At 36.7% G+C, this 19,247-nt stretch overlaps 1 protein-coding gene across 4 annotated transcripts; it reads right to left on the bottom strand.

The window, feature by feature from the left end:
* Positions 1 to 1,520: 1,520 nt before the first annotated feature.
* Positions 1,521 to 10,892, bottom strand: ttll9 (tubulin tyrosine ligase-like family, member 9). Of its 4 annotated transcripts, none has more exons than XM_053644373.1 (14): positions 10,477 to 10,887; positions 10,215 to 10,261; positions 8,766 to 8,858; positions 8,513 to 8,648; positions 8,195 to 8,380; positions 6,231 to 6,299; positions 5,937 to 6,027; positions 5,809 to 5,849; positions 5,608 to 5,695; positions 5,438 to 5,496; positions 4,262 to 4,458; positions 2,130 to 2,243; positions 1,801 to 1,925; positions 1,521 to 1,608 (listed from the first exon to the last, which is right to left on the bottom strand). In XM_053644373.1, exons 1-14 carry the CDS (start codon positions 10,489 to 10,491, stop codon positions 1,538 to 1,540), a joined length of 1,332 nt encoding a protein of 443 aa, XP_053500348.1. In that variant the 5' UTR covers positions 10,492 to 10,887; the 3' UTR covers positions 1,521 to 1,537. The 4 variants fall into 4 exon arrangements, with proteins under 4 accessions (XP_053500348.1, XP_053500350.1, XP_053500349.1 ...); XM_053644375.1 differs by having other exon boundaries at positions 8,513 to 8,624; positions 10,477 to 10,881; XM_053644374.1 differs by having other exon boundaries at positions 10,406 to 10,498.
* Positions 10,893 to 19,247: the final 8,355 nt, after the last annotated feature.

The raw sequence follows: 19,247 nt of genomic DNA, 5'->3' as shown, positions 1-19,247 counted from the left end.
CAGAAAAATCTATATAGTTTGCCAAATTATTTACAAATACAAAATGTAACCGCTGTGGTTACATAAATGTTTACCCCCATTGGTGTGAAACCCCTAAATTAGTTTTAGTGCAACCAGTTGTTATCATAATCCACACAATTAGTGGAAGTCGACCTGTGAGCAATTAAAGTGTCACATGATCTCATTATAAATACACCTGTTCCTAGAAGGTCCCAGATTTGGTTAGGCAACATACTTAGACAAACACCATGAAGAGCAAGTAGATATTAAACTCCAGGACAAAGTTCTATTAAAGTCCAGGACAAAGTTCTGGGAAAATATCAAACAGGGTTTGATTACAAAAAATGTATCTCAAACATCCCACAAAGCATCATTAAATCCATTATTAAGACATGGAAAGAATATGGCACATCTGCAACAATACCTAGAAGAAGCTGCTTACCAAAAGTCAGTGACTGGATAAGGAGTACTCCGAGAAGCAACTATTTCAGTTCCAGATTGTAAAACTAGAAATACGGAAAAGATGGAAAGTTTTCCACCATTTTTGAGGCCAGTGGTTTCTCTACTGATAACACTGATTTCAGTCTTACTGTTTCCACATCTGCCACTTCATTGCAAACATTACTGTATGCATGCTTTTACTCCAGGCTGCAGATTCCTTTGCACCCTAAAATGCAAAAAAGAGCTCCTTTATGGAACTGGTACACAATAGCTCGGAAACACACCTGGGCTGATGTACCATAAACTAGGTCAGGCATTTGAAATGTTGCATTAGGTGGAGGATTGGGTTTGCCAAGGTGGCCTTTATGCTTGCCTGCAGCTCATTAACACAATCAGCCCTCTGCTGTCTACTGGGGGGGGCTGGCTACTTTCCTTTTGTCACACCACAGTGCAGCTTGCCTTGCTTTTTTCTAGCAGCACTTGGCATCATATCAGTTGTCTGCTTTACTCCTCATTCAGGGGAGCTTGCTAAATAAGCAACAGTTCTCTCAGCCTATGAGGCAAGTTTTCCTGTGTGCTCCTTTTCTAGCCAAGTACTAACTGCAAAGTCATCACCTCATGACCATGACCTCAGGGGCCTGGCTATCTGATATTAGTTCTAGTTCACATACTCCTTCACAACTATGGTCTATTTGTTTTAGCTAATTAAGGAATCAGGTTAGAACTGGGGACCCTGGAACTGTGAGGCAGCAACACTGTCTTCTGTGTCACAAAATAGTCACGGTACGACTGTTTTTGATCGCATTTTTCTTTTGTTGCTGATTGTTTGCATGCGATGCTGCAAATGCAACATGAATAATAAAAAAAGCTTTTCCATTTTCTTAATCTCCTATATGGTAAGTTGTTAGTGCTGCCAATGCCTGATGCCATTGGGCCAGTTCTCAAATTGCTTGGATCTAAAGCATCTTCAACAAGCACTTACGCAGCCTTGCCCTAATTTGAGCATAATGCCAATTGTGACAGAAAACTCCACTAGCTCTGGAAGCAGTCAGGAACATAAGGAAGCAGAACATTATTACTGTGTATAGTTTTTTATTCATATTCTCTTCTGTCCTGGATGTGGCTTCAAGAGCTGTTGCAGCTGTTTCTTCCGATCATTCACACAGCCTGTTACAACAGAGACAGCAAAATACAGACACAACTCATGCCAGTGATATATAAAACACGGGATACTAAGAATTTGTCAGTGAATTAATTTCAGATTTTCAATAGCTCACAGAACTAAATGTGCAATTACTAGCACGTAATGTACTGATGATAATTCTTAAAGTACTGTTTAGCTATTATTAAAATAATCACCAAGATGTGTGTTGGCTATTTGGTAGGTGCTTCCCAGAGCCTCCAAGCTCACATCTTCCCTGTAGACTGGGCCATCATTCCACATGAGGTCAAATCCACCAACCTGCTTTTCTCTGCCAGTAAGACTGAGAGTAAAAGCACAGTTCTGAATGGCACTGTGTATTGTACACATTTTAGTTAATAAAGTTAATAAAGATGGTTAATAAAGATTGTATAAGTAGACTGCTCAAACATCCCATATACAACCAAGTTAAACCAGCAACATGTTTGCAACTGATAATACCACCAGTTTAGATATTTAACATTTTAAATATTATGGCACATCATACCAGCCTTCCATGTCCACAACATGCAAAGTGTCCTCCAGCAGTCTATACTTCAGCTCATAATCCTCTTGACTGCTGGCAGTGAGAGAGGGAGAAGCATTCACCTCAAGCAGCCACCTGCAACGAGACAAGCAGGATATAAAACATTTGCAAGTGAGTTTGCTCTTGTGGGTGAACTCACAAATGTAGTATGTTTTAAAGGAACTGGGTGAAATAGAAGTAGAATATGAAAGATCTTTCACAGGGAACTTCATACAACAGTTAATATTAATGTTATGAACTCTCTGAATACTTCCAGTCTCACATACTATACATTTAATGTTCTGACCAAATTTATAATATACCATGTATGAACTATACAGTTTAAGAAGTTGAATACTAGAAATGCACCACAAAATGTGCAAAAAAAATGACAATAACTATGACAACCTCATTGTTTATTTATTCACTTTTCATAGCATAAGAAATGGACTGAGGGATTAATAAAAGACATAAGTATAAATGTTAGCCCTTGATAAATTTAAGTTGAATCTTGAATTCATGGAAATTTGCATCTTTTACAACTTGCAAAATAAGATTTCTTATGCAAAATATGAGTTCACGACAACACCCAAAACTATGGTTCACTAAAGCTTTTCTAAAGTCAAATTCACATATTTTTTCAGTATAACACATTTTCAATTTTAAAATCAGTATACAAGGCAAAAGCTAAAGCAGTACCTAAATTTCTAACTGTAAACTGAATGAGATCGTCATGATAGCCTGGAACTACAGTACCCATCTGCCCATGCACGTCACAAAAGCTTGTAACATGCCACACTAATCACCCTCACCTCTGTCTCGTTATGCCTTTTTAAGCACATGCTGGCTGTGTGTTTCATGTCATTTTGTCATGTGCAAATAACCAAAACATGGCTATACGCATGAACACTGACTTCAGATAAGAAACAAACCATATCATGGGTGCAAAGTTATGATTCTTCTATTGTCTGGGGCCTGTACCATGAAGCCGGTTTAGGTGGCTAGCCAGGTAAGTTTCAGTTTATTTTGTGCCATCCGTGGATTTTAGGTACCATGAAAGTGGCGTAAACACAATCAGCAATGTTCTACTAGCAATGTTCCCAAGCTTTGATAGCTGCAACAGTGTTGCTTTTTGCGGTTAGTGTCGGTTTAAATTCCTCATATTTCCGCAACAATAATTTCTTACTCTTCAGCCGGAAGTATGCTGCTTTTTCCATGTTGCATGCTATTGACTGTTCGGTGCTGACTTCACACTTTTATGTGCACGTGATTCTGGATTAATCATAGTTTAAGGATCAAAGCCTGCGTTAACAGAGAAACTCAGCGTCATGATACCTGTAAAGCCTGACTGGATTGATTTGGTTTTGTCAACTCAAAACTAATCCCGTAACCCTGAGTTTTGTTCAACTACCTTCATGGTACAGGCCTTTGAAGACCATGTTCATACTTACAGTCTTGTTTTGGTTATTTGTTTGTGTATCACTTGTTAATTTAATAAAAAAAAAAATACCCATTCCATTAAATACCCATTCCTGAAAGAGATGTGGTTCTGATTCTCAGCTCCATGTACAATGATAGCTAACAGCTTACTATTTAATTTTATTGGAATGCTCAGAAGTGTCAGTATGTCAAATTTATTTTGAAATTATAAATGTTAACATGTAGATTTATATCTTACTGAACTAATACTGTGCTTACAGAAAGTGGTTGGCCCTTGTATGGTCTGTAACTTTCATTTGCTAGTTGCTTTAAGTTGAACTGGCATTATAGTGTTATAATGTTAGCAAGCAGATACTCAATGTATACTTGTAAAAGGCACCTGCCATCTACTGATATGCCTTGTGTAAAATGTAACATGTAACTCCACTGAGAGAAAATATTTAGCACTGCAGGCTCAGCAGGCTTACAAAGCACACAATGCAGATAACACACACCAGGAACTTGTTGCAACATTATGAAACTATGGAATGTTTTTTATTTCCTACTGAATGTCATTTAGTCCACTTCATGCAATTGTGAGAATTATTATGTAGATGTATAATAGTTATAAATGGGACAATAAGTGTTATGAATGTTAGTAAGAATGAAAATGCTAGAGTAAACAGAGTACTCACGGCTTAAGATCCTGGTCCAGCAGAATGTCATATCCATACAACTCAAAACAGTGCTTGTCATTAATGATGACCTTCTGCACACTCTGTAAGCTGCGGATAAAGATGTTGTAAATGTCGTTAAAAAGAGCCTCCACTGTCTCTCTACCATGCTTTGCAGTCAAGTAACGTCGCAACTGTTGCATCTGCCATTTGCAACCCTGTAAACAGACAAAGTTAGACTTATTTACATTATTTATAATCAGTAGTGTACAATTTAAGAGGTTTTTTCTTCTTCTTTTTTTTTTTTAACAATTAACAAATAAGTAATAATAAGATTACTTAAAATATGTGGTCCTCATCTACAGTACTGTACAAAAGTTTTAGGCACATACAAAGAAATGCTGTAGAGCAAAGATGCCTTCAAAATAATGAAATTAAATGTTTCTACATTTTAAAAAAATGCAGTAAAGGGCAGTAAACAGTAGTAAATGAAGTCAATATTTCCCATGACAAAAAAAAAGTAGTCTCAATGTACAATTTGTGCAGTTTTATAAGGACATTATCTGGGAAGCTTTATTGAGCATCTTGCAGAACCAGCCACGGTTCCTCTGGAGACTTTGGCTGTCTCACTTGCTTCTTATTTTTGCAGCAAAACCCAGCAGCCTTCATTGTGTTTTTTGTCAGGAAAAGTGGTCTCTTATGTAATATACTGCTTTCTTTAATGACATACAAACATTTTTCTGTAACATTTAATTTTGTGCTAGAAAACTAATGTTTCGGAATCGAAAATGTTATTTTGTACTGACTGGATAATGTACAAGGTGCCTAAAACTTCTGCACAGTATTGTATTTGTGACTCCTGTAACAAATGCAGAGGCAGACTAAACTAATCTATAGACTAAACACATTTATTCAGTGTATCCTTCTCTGAACATAAAAATTAAAATAATGAATCTAATTTTTGCAAAAATTAATAATGAGAGACAGTTACTGTGTAGACTATAGTCATACAAGGATAGATTCAACAATTCAAACACAACAATTCTGCCATCCTGTTAAAAGCAAAAAAAAAAAAAAAAAAAAAAAAAAAAAAAAGGAAAAAGAACCCATTGTTATTAAACATACCATTTCATATACTTTGTCCCATTATGGTAGACATCTAAAATGACATACTCGTACCAATGCAACATTGCATACCTTCTCAGGATCATAGTCCGGGGCTGTTTTCTGTACTGCCACATTAGTGAGATGGACATCTGATTGTAAATTAAAGTTAAAGGTGGCTCATTCGTGTATTCCATAACTATAAATTATATTTAGTAAATGTGCAAACTTAAAACACAGCACAAAGCACATAAAAAGGATACACTGATCATCAATACTGCTAAGGGAGAATCTGGTGTTGGAGAATCTGGCAAAACCATCTCTATACAGCCAAGCCTTGAGTGGGAGATACTACAGAAATATACTATATGAGTTACTGTATGAGATTTCATACTATTTTTACACATTTCCAAATTGCCTTATGGTGTAAATCAATCCAAGCACAATTCCAGAAGCTCACTTACTGAAGTTACAAGAACGTAGACTCTGAGGTCAAATTTTCTGCCTGTGAATAAATATGAGCTCTAATCAAAAAGCTATAACAATGCAAATTAAGTAAAAAATCTACAGAGAGGTTAACTGGCTTATGCACCATTTATGAGATAAGGGTTCTCAATATAACGTTGGGCAACATGGCTCTCAACCTGAGCTTCTTCTTTTTGTTCCTCAAAGCGGATTCCATCCTAGATAAAATAACATCACTATTACTTTCTTATTGTTGAATGGATACTTTCCTTGTTGTACGTTCCTAATAATTTGTTTCCTTGTTTAATTCAGTGAAACACAAACACCATTTATGGTTTAGCCACACTGTGTTTCCTTAATATACATAAAGTACATATAAATATAAACAATATACATACAGTTAAAGGCAGATATGCTATACCTTTTTCCATTCCATGATATCCTTCAGTTTCCGAAAAAGAAAAATTCCCTTCCCCTGTGAGCGGGCCACCTGTATGGGATGATAATAGCTACTATTGCAATTTTATTTGAAAAAACAAATGCATTCAGAACATTTCATGTTATTAGACAATGGCATATTATTTTATGGTTGGCTCTGTATTCCAGCACAGCAAGATTTTAAATAAAAGAATGAATATGAAGTGAAGTTAAAGTGTACACTGTCAGCTAGTTCCCACAATGGCCAAGGTAGCAATGGCACATGGTGTTCTATATAATTAAAGGAAAAACTAACATAAAGTGCCCTAGTAATTTGTTGGACCACCAAAAGCCCACCAGAACAGTTCTCCAAAAGATATACCCTCAACTGGTGTTTTTATGATGATCATGGAGAGGGCTGTTCAATACAGTGGTACAAAATCTCCATTATATGTTTAACTGAGTTGAGATCCGGTTACAGCAAAGGCCAAGCATATGATTTACATAATTTTTATACTCATCAAACCATGCAGTGAACCTTTTATGCCCTATGTATGGGGGCACTATAATCTGGGAAAAGACCACTCCCATCAGGATAGAAATATTTCATTTTAGGATTAAGGTGATCAGTCAGAATAACATGTATTGATTTGCAGTGAGACTTCCCTCTAAGGTACATTGCCAAATTCAAGGCCTATGGACCAAATATGGCCTGCTGTCTCATTTCATTTGGCCTGTGTGACAAAATAAACGGCTCATAGTACCTACTACTCAACATATTCATACTAATAATATCTAGAATTCACACCAGACCTATAGTGTAGCGCCTGCCTGCATTGCCTAGACACCATTTAACAATACGAGAAGCACTTGCATCTCACAGGACTGAAACTCTGGCAAAAACTGACACCTATCTGATATGTCTGATATAAGTCAGACCACTATCTAAAAACGATTCAGAAATGCATTGGCCTTTGATGTGATTCAGTGACTGACACCAAATCTTGAAATGAGAGACTACAAATGTTGAAAAAAGAAAAGTTTGTGGAACACGAAGACAATACAGCTGGGAGACTAAGGACATGTATGATCTTAGTAGAGATACGTTTGTGTCAGTTTTAAAATCTTTTTCTTACCATAACGTATATTAAAAATTTGGAAAACAGATATGATACAGTATATATAAGGGGTTGCACTACTATTAATCTTTACTAGTTGATCTGTAGGGCTAATTTAAAAATAAAATAGTGGACTAGTCGACTAGTCATCTTTTCCATAGTTAAAGCAAAAATTGACGAGTGCAGTACACTTCATACAACGTGATATCAAAGTGAAAATGTTTCATTAAAGCAAAAGAAAATATTATATTATACCATCTGCCTTGCTGTTTTTCCACTGCCTCGAGTAGTCGACATCCCCATGCCAGTGACTACAGTAGTTTGATTAGCCTAATCGACTAGTCTTTGCAATCGCTAATATATTTATTTTTAAAAACCTTTAATAAATATAATGAATATTATCAACTAATAGTTCATGTAGTTGTATACTTTCTTTAAGCCCTTCTTTTTCCTAAAAATTTCCTACTTTCAGAGTCTAGTGCTAATAGATAAATAATAATATGTAATAAATAAATAAATATTTTTTTTCTGCAGTTTATGAGCATTTTTTGACAGCCTTGCTCTAAGGAGACACGTAAACCCAATCATGCCAGTGAATTACCTCCCACAGCATAACAAAGCCACCATTTTTCCCTTTAATTTGTCACCCATCTGTATGTAAATAACTCTAATGAAAACTGACATTAAATCAGTTTACCCTGATTGTCAAAGTTTCATTCAAACGTCCAATGTGCATGTATATGGAAAACAACAAGAAGTGTGTCACTCTGAATTACTTTCAGAGTGCATTCTGCAGTCAGTATAAAATAATATGTATCTCTGTGTATAATTGATAGGGCTTTGTACTTACCGGCTTCATAATCCAGATGTTGCCTGGACTTCTCTTAAACTCCTCAACAAAGAGATGGTACTCACTAGGGAGTTCAAAGGTCCGTGGAAAGAAGTCACATTTAGCTGCCTCCTGGCGGCCAGCTTCACGATCAAGTGTTTTTCTATAGCGCTTTAAGTTCTTGACCAAAAGGTTTTTGCGTGTCAACTGCAAAGAAGAAACAACACTAGTATTAGAATGATCTTCAACTAATGCATTTCCACTCTTGAAAATTCTGGCAAATTGCCAAAAGTTTTCTACATTTCAGTGGTCATTATTAGCTTTGCTACTCTTGCTAACCTCATAGTGGTTTCGGAAGTGACAAATTCTAACATGCTCCTCCATGTAAGTGTGGTCAAAATTCTCTCTGAGCCACCCCACATCACACCAGTTGAAGTCCCATTCTCCATCCCTATACAGTTGAGACAAAAATGAACTGCATTACATAAAGATGAAAGGGATATGAGTTAGACAGCACAGTGCTCGAGAGTGTAGCATTCTTGTTGGTTTGGCCTAAAGAAACAGGTTCACACCACTGCTTTGTAAGACTCACTCCTTGACCTCGACCCAGCCTGGTCTCTGGTGAAGAACATCCAGGATTGTGTTGGTCAGGCTACATCTGAAGCGCACACAACTCCTCCCTTCCCTGTGATGAGAAGTCAAACTTTAATAAAGTGTACCTTAAGAAACACACACACACACACACACACACACACACAGAGAGAAGCAGACAAACAAAACTGCAATATATAACAAACTGCCCCAAAACACGTCAATTAGTAATGCATTCTGTGAGAAAATATCAGCATCATGCCAGAACTGGAGGAGTACAGAGTCACTGATAAACTCCCACATGTACTGGGTGAGAAAACTGAAATCATTCTACCTGTAGCCAAATTTGTGGTATCCTGTCATCATTTTAGGGACAAGTAGTGATGCAAGTCTTACAAATATTTATATTTTTAGGGGACTATTCCTGTTTGTTTCTGTGTGGAGTTTTGCATGTTCTCCCTGTGTTCACATGAGTTTCAATTGAATTCAAATCAAGTTTATTTGTATAGCACTTTTAACCATGGACATTGTCACAAAGCAGCTTTACAGAAATAAATATTATTATAATATAATTGACAATATAACTGTTAATATAAATCCCTAATGAGCAAGCCAGAGGCGATGTGAGAAGGAAAAAACTCCCTGAGACGATATGAGGAAGAAACCTTGAGAGGAACCAGACACAAAAGGGAGCCCATCCTCATCTGGCTGACACCAGATAGTGCGATTATAAATAAATCCCTTCTATAACGGTACATGGTCAAAAAGTGCAATTGTGTAACCAGGAAATTCATGACAGTTTTCACATGAAGTCTGTTTTGTTGAACTTATCCACTGTTCACTGATGGAGAATTGAATGCAAAACTGTTCATGGTAATTACAGTCCTAAAGCTATTATAGCATAACTGTTCATATGAATTGAGGTCCAAAGCCATTTTCATGGTTTTTAAGTGCTACCATCCTCAGTAATCTCAGTGATCTTCAGACAGTCCATGTGGGGCCATCTTCAACAGCAGTGAGTAATTTCCAGCTGATGAGAACTCCAACCAGAAATAGGGCATCAGGATGGATCAGGTTCCTCCATATTCACTGGTTTCTTCCAACATGCCAAGGTTATGCTAAATTACCCCAAGGTATAAATGAGTGTGTGAATGTGTGTGCGATTAACTGGGGTCCTGGGACATTCTGCATATCCACCACAAGCCTGACCAGAATAAAGGGGTTACTGATGAACGAGGAATAAATGAATATTCCCATTTTCGCAACTTGTTATTTCTTTTGAATGAACCTTGTTATATATGTCACTAACCTTACGTTTTCCCACTTTGGCAATATTGTGACGTGACATTTATGCCAATAAAGCATTATTTAACTTAAACTTGAGAAACAGATAGATAGAAAGACAGAAATAATACAGTACTTTCCAATATGTAAGCACAAACAGACTCACCCATCTCTTCTCTTCTGGTAACCGTAAGCACCCTTGTACCCCACTGCCTGCAGGACATGAGTTTGTTTAGTAACTTTAGAAGGTGCAGTTGCCCTTATGGGGAAAATGCTGATAAAGAACTGTTAGTTATCATGTAATGAGCAACCTAACTAATAATACATACAGGTAAGTTACTCATATAAACATCTAACCTGCATTTAAAGTTAACTCGTTCTTCTAACATGCAGTTGATAAAGTAACCTGCTCATTCGCTCTCCCTTACCTTGTTTTTCGACATAGGACAGTTTTATATTTACTTTGTGGCGTTATGAAGCTTCTACAAATTGTTTATCGTGAACAACTCCTTCTTCAGTTAATGGTCTTCTGTTCGTTGTCACAGCAACCACAGCCACGGCAGAAGGAGGCGTGTCGACAATAATTAACCACGCCCGTGGGCGTGTCCGAAATGTGTGTGTGCGTTATGACGGGGGGGGGGTGGCTGCCCACTAAAGGTATATTAGGAGGAGTGCAGGATGATACTAAGTCATCTGAAAGTTAAAAAAAATGAAGGCGGAATGAGGTTATCTGTAATTTATTGTATTTTCGGGGTTCGTGTATATCGGTATCTTGGCAACGTCGCCTAGTATACACGCCTTCTTGCGCCTATTACTTTCAAAATAAAAGTCTTCGTCTCCTAGTCTCACCCAGGATTTATCTGATCTAAGGGACATTTTAGTTCAGTGTCCGACGATTTATTTAGCTACTGTTAACCATTCTTAAGAAAAAAAATTGTGTGAAAACATTACAATTTTTACAAATAACTGTCATATAATCCGACTGTATATAAAACATAGTATCTAAAATAAATGTAAAGGAAAAGGGGAAAAAAGTGGCTAAAGGCACTGTTATGCAGTGGGGGCATTTGCTGTGGTCAACGCAAATCAATACAAAGTTATTCTGACTGATTACCTTTATCCTATGATAAAAATATATCTATCTAAACAGAAGTAGTCTCTTCCTGGATTACAATGTTCCTATCCACAGGAGTCACTGAGTTTGATGAAGATGAAAATGCTCACAAGTCATATGTTATGACCTTCACAGTCAGCAGGCCTCGACACAAATGAACACCCATGGGCCATTTGGACAGATGAATATCTTTCGGAAGAATGGTGTTTATTTTCCAGTCCAGTTCAGACACGTGTAGAATCTATGCCAGTGTGTATGTTCTGTTACTAAAGGTAAATAGTTTAACAAGACATCTGTTAGAGTAATATACAATTCTCCATCCATCTATTTTCTGTACCGCTTATCCTTACTGGATTACAGGTAGCCTGTAGCCTATCCTGGGGGCATGGGGCAGAAGGCGGGGTACACCCTGGACGGGGTGCCAATCCATCGCACCGCACAATCACACGCACATCCTTTCATACACTATGGACACTTTTGGACATGCCCGTCAGCCTACAATGCATGTCTTTGGACTAGGGGAGGAAACCAGAGTACCTGGGGAGAACATGCAAGCTCCGCACACACAGGAAATCGAACCCCCAACCCTGGAGGTGTGAGGCAAATGTGCAAAACACTAATCCACCGTGCCCCCAATATACAATTTTATTTTTTCAAATGATGACATTTTATAGACCAAAAATTCTGTTTAATTGTATCTGTAGCATTGCCTCGATCACTCAATTCTACATCATAACCTCTAATATGTACATCTAAAATTTTGACCCTGTGTGGAGAACAAACCATATGAGGAGGTGACAAAGAAGGAAATCATCTTTGTCACAGATAACTGACTAGAAGGGTATAGGTTGATGGTCATTTTTTTTGGATATAAAAGTTTATTTTGGAAATATTACTACTATTTTACTACTGCTACTACTACTATTACTACTACTACTGCTGCTACTACTATTATTACTACTACTGCTGCTGCTACTACTATTACCATCAACAACCACAACAATAAATTAAATTAATTTACATAATAAAAATTACTTAAAATGATTAAATAAAATCAACAACAGAAAAACTACAGTAAAACTACTACTACTACTACTACTACTACTACTACTAATAATAATATTATTATAACTTTAATTAATATTATAATCCAAACATTTAACTGATAGTGAATAGTGAACCTGTAAAGGTCAATCCTAAGTAAATGTTTCCCAGATGAAGTACATGAATGATCTTTAAGTTCTTCTGTACATTGAAAATGTATTGGCCAAAATCAAGTTGTAATTGTGCAACTCTGTGAGCATTCACTACTGCCACTAGATGGGGACACAATCTTTATTTTTCCCTTTTCCATATTTATAAATATTGTAGGAGCAGATCTAGTTTGCATGCATAGCAGAACAATGTAACTATACTTTTAGGCACCTTCAAATGCAATTAGTCAAATCTGCTGCATTATTCTGGTAATCCTTTTCTCATTCATGTAATTATCAGGGTTTTGAAAAAGTTTGCTGCTGCAACTACTTGCTGTTAACAACGTGGCTTAAGAGATGGTTAACTGTTCATGTGTACTACCTGCTCATTTAGGTTGTGTTTCCCTGAATATATCAATACATAAACACATACCTTATTAGATATTACAGGATGAGATTCCCCCCAGAGAGACTTTACTAGATATTAAGTACAATGCTGCAAATCATTTTGAAGCAATATACAGATGAACCACTGTTCACCAGATATTTTTTGGGTAGACAGTCATTACAGCCATGATGCTATATGTACAGTTACAAAACTATTCAAATCCTTTCCTCAGTACTTTGTTGATGCCCCCCTGAGCAGTGATTACAGCCTTAAATCTTCTTGGGTATGATGGTTTAATCTCGGCATATCAGGTTTTGGGGATCAGCTTCCATTCCCATTGAACATTCTGCAAAGTCTACTCTCTTTCTGAGACTGTCAAGGATATTGAGGATTTGTCCCAAAGCCACTCCTGAGTTGCACTGGCTGAGCGTTTCAGCTCACTGTCATGTTAATCGGTAAACCTTTGGCCTAATAAGTGCTCTTAAGCTGTGTACTTTTATCCATTTATCTTTCCCTAGCACATCTGCCAGTCCCTGCTACTGGGCTGGAATTACCCGGATCATGAGTGGTCCTCAAATGAATTTACCAGGTGAACGTTAAACAAGTTGCAGAAGCATCATAAAGTGTCCGTAGTGTATGAATGGGTGTGTGAATGTATGTTTGACTGTGCCCTGCGATGGATTGGCCTATAAATAGGCATGATGTTACACAAGCTTCAGATACCAGATACTAATAAGTCATTTGGCTTTAAACTCCTGTGACCTCAGCTATGCCTTGGTAGTGCTGATATTATAATACCCTTATGAGACATCAAACAGACAGTGCATGAGTGCTTCCACAAAAGAAATATTATGTTTATTATGTGTAAATTGTATTTTTATTCATAGAATGATTTCTAAATGTTCAACCTTCACATGTTTTAGAGATCATTTATTATAGCAAGTAATGATAATGATAATGAGTCTTTATTTATCACATATATGCCCAGTGAAATTATTTTCTTTGCATAACCCAGTACACAATCCACATTCTCTCTCTCTCTCTCTCTCTCTCTCTCTCTCTCTCTCTCTGCATGTCTCTAGAAATGAATGAGTCAGACTGTCAGTTGACCTTCAAATAAAACTCGTGAATCATGTGTGCTTATCTAGAGAATGGCCTTTCATTTCTATTACCAAGCTCTTAAATTTTTTCCACTAGACACAAAAACAAGGAACATGGCAGAAATTAAGCTTTAAAAGCTATGCCTAGTGAGAATCTTTATGCTCTCCTTAATTAATCTAAAAATGGTCACAGATACACCTAATCCAATCCAGCAGCACATTATTAAGCTCTTCATTAGTTGGTAGATATGACTAATAAAAAAAAAATAAATAAAAAAAAACAATTGCTAGTGTAGTAGTTAATGAAATTATTGTTGTTGTTGTCTTATAAACCTATATACAATACATCAACATTGTTCAGAAAATCTAAGGGTACATTTCATTTATTTTATTTTTTTTATTGATTTTCTGACAGTACCTCACATAAATTGCCCAAATTATATCTTATTAACAATATTTAAACATACTGTAGGTCAGATCATACACATTACGGAAAAATACAGCTAAAATCCATGATTTCGCTTTGAATTGTCTAAATTTTTCTTTAAAAAAATGCAGTATTTTAGTCCTAAGGAAGAGTAGGAGGAAAATATACATTTTTTAAAAATGACATTTGAAACTATACACAAACACTACCTCCCTTCACTTCTTCTCCAGCCAGTGGTTCTAGAGGTCTTGTAGATCACATCATCATGTTGTCATGAGGATTCTGCACTCCTGATTTATGGTATGCCTTAAAAAATGTTTCATCCTTTACTTTGTAAGGAACTCATCTTAGTCCCTGCCCTGAGTTTTTTTAGATTTTTGACCAGCCACTTTGACCTTCCACCCTCCTGCTAATTAGGCACTTTACTGTGTCAGGCTCAGATTGAACAGTTGTTGCAGACAAGAAAGGGACAAGACAGATAAACCAATATCAGTATATTAATCTGGAGGTTTAAAAACCTCAAAAATCAAAGGAATATTTACAACTTATTTAATAGTTTAATTTTTACAGAATTATTGATAATTCTATTTATATTCTGTATTTGTATTATCATTCTGCAAATTGCACAAATTGAGGTAGCATCACAGTATTACCATCAACCAAGAGTTACACAGAAAAGAGAGTCATTTCTATTGAATTGATTTTTTTTTTCTCTGAAACCAATTGAGAGTTTTCTATGCTGTATGCTTTGGATCATTGTCCTGCTGGATGGTCCACCCATGTCTCATCTTCATCATCCTGGTGGATGGCAACAGATTCTTCTCAAGAATCTTCCGGTAAAGAGCTCCATTCATCGTTCCTTCAATTATATGAAGTCTGCCAGTACCATGAGATGAAAAACAACCCCACACCATGATGCTTCCACCTTCAAACTTCACTGTTGGTATAGTGTTTTTAGGGTGATGTGCAGTGCCAGTTTTTCTCCAAACATGGTGTGTAGTATGACAGCCAAAAAGTTACATTCTGCTCTCGTCTGACCAGACTACACTCTCCCAGTATTTCATAGGCTTGTCCAAATAAGTTGTAGTAACACTAATAACGGATAATGGCCCCAGTGGTGCTTACTGGAAGATTCAGAAGTTTTGAAATATGTCTGTATCCAATTCCATCAATATGTTTTGCAACAATATGGTTGCGAACGTCTTGGGAGAGCTCTTTGCTTTTACCCATCATATGTTTCTTGTGTGAAACCGTGGTAACGACAAGCCTTTTTATAGACCATCAATTTACTAACCCAGCTTATATTAATTTGCACAGGATGTATGATTACTTTCTAACTACTTACAGATTTCAGCTGGTTCCTTGCGTTACCTTGCCTTGGAGAACTGCTTTTTGTTAGTGTGTTCAATACTTTTTTCCTGTGTCATTCCAATGTATTGCACATAATTTTATTTATGGTCTTTAATGTTGTGAATTCTTTATATATCCAGATTTCTTGATTTAATACTGATGTCTGATGAACATTTCATGTGAATAACTTCACTGCAAATAAATTTACTGAAAAAAAATGTTGATGCATTCAATACTTGTTTCCCCACTGTATACTTAAATGTCACAGGGATTAAATATTGCAATTTGAATGGCTTTCAATGGGAACATTTTTGTCCTTAAGGCCCTGAGTGTAACTATTTTGTGAATCTTGTTTAAAATAGATTTATGAAAGCAAATGAAGGTGAAATAAAAAAAAAATACACACCTTTTGTAAAATGTATGCTGTTCCCTTTCAAAGAGAACTCAAAGTTGCGTTTAGCATAACACTATGGGAGCGCCCCTCGCGCGTGACCAGTATCTGAAGCTTGTGTAAAATCATGCCTATTTATAGGCCTGCCATGATCAGGTGACGTGGCAATTATGCGCGTCGTGTGATATATATATGGCACCTGTGAACCGCGCCGTCAGCCTTATTATCTTCAACGAGACTGCATGTCGGTTGTTTGTGTAAAGAAACAAAAAGAAGTTTCATTTCCTCTCTATCTTTTCTCACAATCTCTGGACTTTTCTATCCCTTTAAAAAAAGAGAAGAAAAAAAGGAATGAGCGAGAGAGAAAAATATGAGTGAGAGAATTCAGGATGTGTTTTTCATCACGGGGAGTAGTGCACACTTTCTATGTGAAGTGTCTAGGGTGGGAGCATGCGACGGCAGCACTCGAGAGGTCTGACCGCGCATTGTAACGCCTACATTAAGCAGCACAGCTCGCGACTCGCTATCTTCTTGGAAGCCGAAGCAAGTTGGGTTTCAGAGCCTCTATGCGTTCAGCAGTTGAAGCAAATGCGTCCTTGAAGCAAATGCGATGATGCATTCTGTATTGTCTAAATAAATGTGAGCACAGCACCCAAACCGTAGTCAGATGCATCAGTTGAAACTACGGTAGGCAAGTTAGGGTCAAAAAATTATTACATTCAGTTTTGAAAAACGATTTTAAAAATTTTGTTTAATTTGAAAAGAGTTAAAATAAGCAAATGGCACCCATTCGGTGTACATATACACAGTATATAATAATGACAATAATTCAGCAAAGCATAAAGTGTCAAAAGAAGTACCATTTATCAAGATAAGAGGCAGAATATTGTTCAACTTGAAAAAAGTTGCAGAAAATATATTTTGCTAAGATGAGTTTAATATACATCACTTTACCTGAGTGACTTCTAGACTACTCTAATTTAGATACAAAAGATGGTTTAAAAAAAACATTAAATGCTAAATCAGGATATCTTTGAATATTAAATGCTTGTAGTAAATTAGAATTGACTGAAATTACAATCAATTGAATAAATATCCAAGCTGTCTATCATGAAATTAAGTGCAAATGCACTACAGAGGAAGTGAAGGTGCAACCTGTTTCTTTTCTCACACCTCATGCTCAGATCTTAAGCTGAGGTGTGAACCTGTGATCAGCTCGTTGATTCTAAATATTAGCGTAGATTTCAAAATCGTCCTTCTTCTGCTGGGCATTAGCATAGATATCTGAATAGTCCTTCTTCTGCTGGGCATTAGCGTAGATATCAGAATCGTCCTTCTTTTGCCGCTCAATACAGACACTTGTGCATTCACACAAAAACCTGTTCATGAGGCACAAACAACACATTACTTGCTGGTCATTTTTAACTGAACGGTTTAGCATTGCAGTTTGTGATGTCAAAAGCATAGGCTTTAAGTGAGACAGTTTTTTTTAGACTGTACAGATTGTATTGTATAAAAACATGTATAATTTTACCTCCTATTGTAAATCACAGCTCCTAAGATGACTGAGACGATGAAACTCACTCCAACTGTCAGCGAAGCAATCATCCAGATTGGCCAACCATCAGGATTTTCAGGATTTTCAGGATTTTCAGTGTTGTCACCTGATAAAACAACATTATTTAACATGTGAACATTTAACTGCACACAAGTCTCTTTATTTCCTTCAGTAATCATTGGCGACAGATGGACCCACCCTCGACGTGAAGGCTGATCGTTTCAGATCTTGAGGCGTTGTTGGTTTTCCAAGTGCAGGTGTAATTCCCAGAATCCCTTACAGTTACAGCAGGAAAGTGAAGATTGGGTCCTGATGTATTTAACTGCTCGTTGTTCTTAGACCACACAAACTGTGAGGAATTTTGTATGCAGATCACATCACACATCAGATTTAACGAGTCTCCTTGTTTAAGGGTTCCGTTTCCACTGAGCTTGATTAGTGACACCTTTAAATCTTTTTCAGAGAGCAGGAAAGACGCCACGTCAGTCAATCAGGATTTCTCACACAGATAAAAATCTAGTTATTGAATAATGACATTTTTTAAATTAAATTAAAGCTGGACTCAAATTTACTTTCACGGTTCACAAAGAGAAAGATGTCTACAAAATTATTTATTGTATTTCCATAAGTGAGTAAAGTAAATTATGAACATAAGGAATAATTTGGATTTTTATTTTAATCATCAAAATTCACCTCCAACTTGTAGAATCGCTCCAGGTTCACCTGTCCATCTACCACCGGGCTTATTAGTTATAAATCTGAATTTGTACTCTCCAGAATAACTGAACTGTACATTGTGGATTAACAAAGTGCAGTTTGATTTGTTGTCTCCAACGTACTCAAAGTCTGACGTGATGTTTACTAAGCTGCTATAAACATATGGGGGATCTATACACCGTTCTGTGTTTGTGTTCTTTGAGCACCAAAGCATATGTGTCACCTGAATACTGGGTTTTGATGTTGGATAATAATAACTACAGGGAATGGAGACACTGAATCCTCTCACAACACAGATCGGATTATCCGGATATTTCACACCCCAATCACTGACCTGAGAGAGAACACCTGTGTAGAGAAATGAACGGAGATTACAAGAGATTGAGTACACAATACACCTTTATATCTTTATATCTGTATATATTACTTCCTGAACACATTCATATAAAACATAAATAAATAAATGAAAAGCTATATTTGTATATACTTTCATATATGTATTTTTACTTATAGGTTTTTATATATACTTTTTACACATTCAATGTATTCCAGGGGTTTAATGCAACACCATTATCAGGTTAGTCATATTTCTTTTGTATTCATATTTGGAAGTGGGCGTTGTCTGTGCCAGGATTTCTTTTTATATTAATCCTAACACGATGCCCTGGAAACATGGGAAAACACAGAAAAAACATCGAATAGAAATTTGCAGAACATAACTTTATTCAACTCCTGGACCAGGCGCCCTGAGGAACTTTCTGGAGAACTTTTATCTAATGTGACTGAGTAAGTGTTAGATAAAAGGAATCTCAGGTTATGTCTTTCAGTCGTCCTCCGTCAGCCTTCTTCAGCCTTTAATTCTCTTAACTCTTAGTTCTGTGCTATGAGCGGAAAGTGTGGTTGACTGCAGAGCATTCAGGCCTGGAGAGTCTGAATGAACACACACTGATACATGCTGTTC

This window comes from Ictalurus furcatus, chromosome 15, assembly GCF_023375685.1.
Source record: "Ictalurus furcatus strain D&B chromosome 15, Billie_1.0, whole genome shotgun sequence".
Classification (NCBI taxonomy): Eukaryota; Metazoa; Chordata; class Actinopteri; order Siluriformes; family Ictaluridae; genus Ictalurus; species Ictalurus furcatus.
The sequence above is the reverse complement of the archived record's forward strand: the minus strand, read 5'-3'. Positions and strand labels throughout refer to the sequence as shown.